General features: G+C 38.2%; 2 protein-coding genes across 2 annotated transcripts; both read right to left on the bottom strand.

Annotated features, from left to right (window-relative positions):
• Positions 1-6,471: 6,471 nt before the first annotated feature.
• Positions 6,472-7,261, bottom strand: LOC106331083 (abscisic acid and environmental stress-inducible protein-like). Its single transcript, XM_013769429.1, has 3 exons — positions 7,149-7,261; positions 6,874-7,105; positions 6,472-6,585 (listed from the first exon to the last, which is right to left on the bottom strand). The coding sequence occupies exons 1-3, from the start codon at positions 7,259-7,261 to the stop codon at positions 6,472-6,474; spliced, it is 459 nt and encodes a 152-aa protein (XP_013624883.1).
• Positions 7,262-7,271: 10 nt separating this feature from the next.
• On the bottom strand, positions 7,272-7,647 carry LOC106331082 (glycine-rich protein 2-like). Its single transcript, XM_013769428.1, has 2 exons — positions 7,597-7,647; positions 7,272-7,514 (listed from the first exon to the last, which is right to left on the bottom strand). Exons 1-2 carry the CDS (start codon positions 7,645-7,647, stop codon positions 7,272-7,274), a joined length of 294 nt encoding a protein of 97 aa, XP_013624882.1.
• Positions 7,648-7,907: the final 260 nt, after the last annotated feature.

Here is a 7,907-nt window from a genome sequence, read left to right as displayed (position 1 = left end):
TTATCTAATATGTTTTCAGTTTTAATTTTAATTTTATATTTTCGAATTTAAATTTCACAAATTTTAATTTTTTAAAAAAATATTTTTTTTAAAAAATAATTTTTTTTAAAAAATTATTTTTTTAAAAAAATTAATTTTTTCGAAATTCCGGGGAAAAGCACCCTCGGAAATTTCCGACGACCTTTTCCTTGGAATAAGTCGTCGGAATTTAAAAAAAAAATCCGAGGGAATGTTTCTCGGAATTTTTCGAGTCCTCGGAAATTCCCGATGCAAATTCCGAGGAAGATTTCGTCGGAACTTCCGAGGACTGGACCATCGGAAATTTCCTCGGAATATAACGAGGAAGTCCTCCCTCGGTATATTCCGAGGAACTTTCCGACGATCTAGTGGTCCTCGGAGTTTCCTCGGAATTCGGAAATTTCCTTGGAATATACCGAGGAAGTCCGCCCTCAGTATATTCCGAGGAACTTTCCGACGATCTAGTGGTCCTCGGAGTTTCCTCGGAAATTCAGTTCCTCGGAATTCCGTCGGAAATTTCTGAGGGATGTCCGAGGAAAAATGAATTTTCGAGGAGTTATTTCCGACGACTTTTTTCTTCGGTATGTCGTCGGAATAGCCTTATTCCGACGACATACCGATGATTTTTTCCCTCAGTATGCCGTTGTTTTCTTGTAGTGAATGGCTTGTAACTAGTTGTATTATCGATGTTCTGTCCTATGTGTATGAATAATAAAGTCATGTGAACGAGCCCGTGGTTTGTTAGATAGGGTATATTTAAGTGTGTGTGGTGTTGTATTAATAAAGAACACAAGCTTCAGACGTGAACTCTACTTTTTTTGTCAAGGCTGTTGGTTTTCTCTATAATTTGATGTCTAAGAGACACAATCAAGTTGCTACAATGTCTATTAGAGATAGACAAATAAGTTCCAAATAATAAGGAACCCCGGAAAGTAATGAAAGGTGCTCAGAATCGTACAAATCCGAGTTCATAAGAGAAACCAGTTCAGACAGAGAAATAAGGTTGCGCAACCACACTTCTAAGGTAACAGACCATGTAGTTTGGGACGCCAAACTGAAAGGTATAAAGGTCTTGGATAATAAGATCTCAAAATCTAATTAGATCATGTCTGGAACAGTATGAAACTAAAGATAAAGAGTGTTAACACCAAAGATGTATTTACATACATAAGAGCTCATAAAAGATTGTAGTACTTGGGATTTGAAGGATATAACCTGAGGATCATGAACCCACATAGAGTACTCATAAAACCTATATAGGGACGTGGGGTGTTCAAAGAATTCAAAGTAATTATAAGACAGATGGGCGTAGCAACCATGTACATACAGAAAAGCCATCTAAGAAAGAAACCAGTGAATGGATCTTGTGAGATAAGAAATTCCGTGAGATTAAAGGACATGACCACATGGTATAGTGTGTCCATGTTCCTTCTAAATAACGTTCAAGTATAGCTTGATTACACAAGGATACTCACAAGGACCAAGAAACAATTTATAAAGAGATATGCTCCTATATGGTGGATGCTACTACAGAAAATCAAGTTTAATTTTGTCTGGATATTTACTAAAGAAATAATGGTGTAGTAAGCAGCAAATGGATCACTGGATAAAGGTATCAACGTACCATAGAAATATGAGAAAGAAATTCTCATAGAACAAGCTTTGGCACATACGAAGAGATATAAGTCCGAATGAACGAAAGATATGAAGTAAAGTTGTTCGTATGTGTTCTGGGTCTATGACTCAATATATATTGAATGTCCACGTTTTGGGAAAGCCATATAACCAAAGAGAATCCGTGGGACATGAAAAAGGACCTGCAAGTAAAGTTTTATTGCAGATTATAAAGTCCATCCGAGCACCGTTTGAAGCACCATCAGTTCAACCAAGACATGGAGTGATCAGCAGCAAAGATGTACATCCTGACCACATCTTAATGGAGTTCCAAAAGACATACCAACGTCCAAGACTTACAAGTTCATTCAAGGAGAATCCAGCTGATCATCTTCACCAAGTCATAGGCAACTTCAACGTTCAAGAAGACTCGGATACCAGATGGGAATGCGTCTACTACAGTGATGCATTCATCTGGGGGAGTTCATGTGTTGTACTCTTTTTCCTGTCCTTGGTTTCCCATTTTGCCACATTGGTTTTGGGGTTTTTCAGGAGAGGTTTTAATGAGGCAACATTAAGCATGCAACGAACCTGTACCGGATGTGTCAATCAAGGGGGAGTGTTATAAACCAAATGATGATCGACGATGGACCAGCCCGTACTGCAGGCCCAATCCGGGACATGATAAAGACAACCAGAGACTATGTGTTTATCTAGTATATATTCCATGTATATCTGTAACATAGTGTTTATCCTTATCCTTATCTTGTTAGGATAAACATGACCTTATGATGGTCTAATACCTTGTATATATATGGACCTTCTGGTCGACAGTAATAATAACAGAAGTATTTCCCCAACACTTCATTTACAACACAGCTCATGAATTTACACACAGAAAAAATCATTTATGAATAAAAATGATGGAAAACTAAAATATTCAAACTTTGTACTTAAAATAATAAACATTTCTCACAAGAAAGATGAAAACTTAAAAGTGATTTGATTTTAATGAGTTTTTAGATGATTTTAGATGAATATTATAATTTGGTGTGATTTTTGTTAAACAGCTCTAGAATCTCATCTAAAACCATGAGATTTGGATTTTATTTTTATAACTAAGAAATCCCTCTCAAACACCCTAAAAACATTTAAAGCACTCTAACATCTCAAACTTAAATTTTGTTCAATAACAGTAGATTTTCAGAGTATTTTATAAAATGACAAGTTTAATAATACTGGATTGGTTTTTAAAATTCTCGTTTGAATAACAGTGGATTTGTCATTTTAATACAAATCATCTGAAACTCTTAGTTGAATATACCCTCTCTATTTTGAAAGAATGTTAAATTGATTCAAACAAAAAAATGGTTTTACAATGGATGTTGCATTGTTTCTGAGTTTATAATTTACTCATAGTGGTTACATGTCGAACCTTGCTTGTTCTTAGTGTCGTTGTAGTGGCTGCTCTCTAGTCTGAAAAATTAAATCTTATAATGGAAATGCTGCAAGTTTTTTTTCTAAATGCTACTGTATCATGTGCTCAAGTAGTATGTATTCTGTTGTATATATATCCTAATTAAGATCTCAGATTTCTGTATTTTAGTGTTGTTAAACTCTAAAATGAATGTATAGTGCGTTATTATATGCTCACAACAAAAAAGGTATTGATAGCACATTATGATAGCTTTGATTCTCAATCTGATATGAAAGATAAATTTTTCGATTTCAGTACATATAAATATTAGTTTCTTAGCGCTATCATGAAAATTAATAAGCGGAATAGAAAATCACGCGTACCGCTTATACTTAGGTGAAATTTCAACAACCACGAATAAATAAATTCTTTTCCTCTCTAATATGATACTTAAGGTAAAAAAAATTGGGTCAACATAGAAAGTGGAAAAGCAAATAAAGTGACTGAGAAAACTCTCTCTCGAGCACAAAGCGCACCGGAACCCCATCTCTGCCGACGAAACTCTATATTGACACCGCCAAGCTCAATTTCATGCTCTGTAACCGGTGATATTCTCTAGCTCGACTTGATTTGAGGAGGGTTGAAGCTCGTAATCGAATAGAATGAACAGATTTACGATATGTTTTGTTCAATCTTATAAATTCCCCCGATTTAGGGTTTGTTTCAGTTTAAAGTTCTTAACTTTGACATGCATCTGTTCTGTCCCATTTCGTCTTTAATTCAAACTGATTTAGCTTTTGTTTGGTGACAGATTATTTCCAGCAATCCTGCTTCACTCTTGTTCTAACCACACCACAGGTTATTTCCATCTTTGTTTTTTCTTAGTAGTATGTTCATCGGTTAAGTTATTACATAACTTTGGTGTTGATTGAATTATGTTTGATTCTCATTATTTAAGTAGTGATTGTTGTTAAAATTTTGTGATTTTTTTTTGTCATTATGTGTTATATGCTCAACATCGTCTGCTATTTGGAATGTGTTTTATCTGTTATCCTTTTGCTTGGTCTTACGGTTTTAAATAAGGATAGGTCAAACAATATTAGAGAAGGCGTGGGTTCATCTTTCGAGGTATGAAATTAACATATATAAGTTACATTTCAGTTGGGGATTGGAGTGCTTAATGATTTGTTTTGTTTTGTTATAAACGCAGAGTTGATCCTGCTTATGAAAGAGGTGCTTGGGACTTTGTCGAAACTGTGTCTGCGGGTAAAGGAGATATGGAGTTGATCATTGCCCTTGTACAGACTGTCACAATGTAGATCGCCATTCAGCCACTGATATAGTTGATCATCTTGTTAGAAGGGATTGGATGAGGTTTACAAGCGGCATAATGACTGGTACTATCATGGAGAAGTGAACTCTGTGGCCGAAGGCGAAATGAAAGTAAATCAGTGGAATGAAGAGATTGTTGGGTTATACAGAGCTGCTAAAAACTTAGATGAAGAGTTGGCTACTGCACATGACTTCTGTGAGATGGAAGAGGGAGAGGACAAGAAAGAAGCTACATGTGCGGCATCATCACCAGGTTCTAAATCTCCAATGCACCCACTTTCTCCAAAAGCTATTCTGAAGAATACTGAAGCCGCCTCTCCTGTTTGAAGATCTCAGGTAAAGTTTGTAGTATATGGTCTAAGTTGATGTTTGTTTGTTGTTATATCTTTTATTGACATAAACTGGTTTATCTTGCAAACATTGTAGCGTCATTGTCAAAATGATGCCAAAGAGAATCAGAAGTGTAAGTTGATGTCCATTTCCGGGAAAAAACAGGTGGTTGCAGAAGGACGGTGGGCTTCAAATAATCCAGAACAAACAGTTCACTTTGTTCCCTTGGGACATTATGCAGTTAAAGTTTGGATTGATGTGGTGAATATGACTTTGGCAGAGGTTTGACGTCCATCTTCTGAGATCAAGTGTTTGGGAGACGCAATTGGCTCTTGCATTGCATGGTCAAAGGACAAAGTGATCTTGTGTTAAGATTACTATCAGGTATAATGTACTTCTCTTCTACTTGGATATTGTTGAGTTGTAATTTGGATTCAGACTTGTGGTTTGGGTTATGCTCTAGTTGACTAGTATTGTTTCGGATTCAGACTTTGTATTCTAGTACTTTTTTTACTATCAATGAATGTGACAAGTTATGAGATTTTATATACAAATCATCGAGGCATAACAGATAACATATGCCATTACAATATATTTTATGACACAAGAAAGACTGCTACGAAAGTGCGTATAAATAGCATGTATAAAATTTCTATCATATAACTTACAACAATATATGAAAAGTGTAATAACGAAAGATATAACAACTACTAAAACATGCTATCAAATACAATATATAGCATCTTCAATGCACACTATTATAAATGTTGCCAATTAATAGCAAACCATATAAAATGCTATTATATTGTAAAACAACAATAGCATGTAAAAAAAATGTTATAATATAGGAGAGATCTAAGATATCCGGGGAACATATAGTGGTTTCATTAACACTAACAAAAACATATAATAGATGTTTTCTTACGTTAAGAATGGACATTTGTTTTGTAGTGCCCTTTCCCTTGTTATGATTATTAGGGATTTGTTGACTTAAGCATTGTATTTCTTTGTTGGGTAGAACATGCTGCAAACTGGAGTGAGTTACATAAAAATACACTTTTATCTTTTTTACTACACAAAAAGACTCATTCTGCTTTCCACACACAATTCGTGAAATGGAAACACATCGTGGACAACTATGCCCTTATGCTGAATTGAGCTGGTCCGTGTAGTTTTTTTTTTGTCGTCTAGAATTTTATTAAAGGGTCGAAAGCCCACAATAGAACCAAATCCGAGACTTCATCAAACATAAATAAAAGCCACAAAGACAAACCGATCACTTGTAAAACCAAACTTGGGCCTAAAACCCACAAAAGATAACATTACCAACACGGAACCGTCAACCCATGTCGTAATCGAAACCTCCGGAGCTATCACGACGATTCTACGGACAACGTCGACGGCATAGACTAACCGGATACTCTCTGTTCCACCTGAACAAAATACTTAAAGCTCGAGCCAATGAACCAACACACTGAAGGATCTACGAAACTGACAAAGCTAACAACCGCCTACAATCATTCGAAATCATTCTAAAAACTTTCAAGCACCACATACAACCGAGTGGAAGAGAAAGTCCTTTGAGACTTAGAAAGAGAGGCAAGAAGAACAATTGAAGCGCTCTTGATCGTAGATCTACCTGAGAAAAGCCGGCGATCGAGATGCTAAATAAGCCATCCCTTCCCGGAGATACAAAGCCGGCGATCGAGATGCTAGAGAAGCTATCTCTTCCCGGAGATACAAAGCCGGCGATCGAGATGCTAGAGAAGCCATCTCCTCCCGGAGACAAAAGCCGGCAAAGCCGATGCTAAAAGAGCCACCGCTTTCCGGAGACGGAGCCGGACGACCACTGAGGAAGAAGGCGTCGCCGGAGACTTAAACGATACAATTCACAAAAGAACTTCAAAAAAAACCAAGACGAAATTAAACAAGATTTAGCTCAAACTAGAGAGGAGGAGCAGATCCTCCCTCACGTAGCGGCGGTGAGAAGCACGACCAACCACGGAGGGAGATCGGTGGCTATGGAATTTTTCCTCTTCTTCTCGTTTTGATGAAAGAGAAAAAAAAAAGATATTATTTGATGTCCGACTGGTCCGTGTAGTTAGAAAAAATGAAAACTAAAGATTATTTTTAATTATTTTAGTTTTTACAAAATCTCTTACACTATCTCCTTCACTTTTGTTATAACCACCGCCTCCACTATTTCTTTCAACTCCGTTACTACCTTCGTAACCACAACCACCATCGTATCCATAACCATCACCATCACCATCACCTCCACTACTGTATCCACTGCCATCTCTATTACTACCACCGCCTCCACTATTTCCTCCACCTTCGTATCCACCACCGCCATCTCCGTAACCACCATCGCCATAACCATCATCACCTCCACTTTCACCACGGTATCCACCTCCACTTCTTTAATCACCACCACCGCCTTTCCGTATTAATCACCACCTTCACTATATCCTCCACCTCCATTACAACTTCCGTATCCACCACTGCTATCGCCATAACCACCACCGCCACCTCTACCACGGTCGCCATCTCCACCGCTTTAATCACCACTTCTATAACCACCATCATCTCCATAACTACCACCGCCTCGACTACGGTATCCACCGACACCTCTACCATGGTCTCCACCTCCATCGCTTCTACGAGGCTGAGCCTTGTTCGTAGCCACCACAGCCTTGTTTTTAGCCACCATGCCACCTCCATAACCACCACCGCCTTTCACCGCCATCTCCACCTCCACCACTTCCACGGGATTGAGCCACAGTTTCTCTCCTCCATCTCCCTTACCATTATTCCCGTCAATATCCACGTTTCAATCACAAAAAAGAATAAAAGCAAGTGAGATTTCCGGTGACGGTTCGTACGGTGGTCTCCCACCCTCCCTTTTCCTTCACTCTACATGACAGAACAGACATGGCTCAGTCTATCGGAGGCATTTGGCTTCTCTCTCCGTGTGTCGGTGGAAACATTGGTGCGGCGGTTCCTTAATAGAGCTCTTGGACTCTGGTGACCTGTCGGTTACGGCGTCTGGCTTCACTGTTAGAGGACGATGGTAACCCTGTCGGATTGTTGTGAGCTTTTTTTTTGTTGACGGCAGACCTTTCTTAACGATGGCGGTTCGCTGGGATCTGTAACCTCCGGCACGAAAGACGCTCTTGACCGGCTTGATTGAAAT

Source organism: Brassica oleracea, chromosome C3 (genome assembly GCF_000695525.1).
Source record: "Brassica oleracea var. oleracea cultivar TO1000 chromosome C3, BOL, whole genome shotgun sequence".
In the NCBI taxonomy this organism is placed as follows: Eukaryota; Viridiplantae; Streptophyta; class Magnoliopsida; order Brassicales; family Brassicaceae; genus Brassica; species Brassica oleracea.
The sequence above is the reverse complement of the archived record's forward strand: the minus strand, read 5'-3'. Positions and strand labels throughout refer to the sequence as shown.

What these genes read in the sequence shown, in the direction of transcription:
- LOC106331083 (XM_013769429.1), bottom strand. Translation starts at nt 7,261, where the DNA reads ATGGCGACCGTGGTAGAGGTGGCGGTGGTGGTTATGGCGATAGCAGTG. An exon ending in GTGATTAATACGGAAAGGCG is followed by an intron (nt 7,106 to 7,148) that starts GTGGTGGTGATT and finishes CCGTGGTGAAAG; the next exon opens with TGGAGGTGATGATGGTTATG. An exon ending in ACAAAAGTGAAGGAGATAGT is followed by an intron (nt 6,586 to 6,873) that starts GTAAGAGATTTT and finishes GTATCGTTTAAG; the next exon opens with TCTCCGGCGACGCCTTCTTC.
- LOC106331082 (XM_013769428.1), bottom strand. Translation starts at nt 7,647, where the DNA reads ATGTCTGTTCTGTCATGTAGAGTGAAGGAAAAGGGAGGGTGGGAGACC. An exon ending in AGGGAGGGTGGGAGACCACC is followed by an intron (nt 7,515 to 7,596) that starts GTACGAACCGTC and finishes AATAATGGTAAG; the next exon opens with GGAGATGGAGGAGAGAAACT.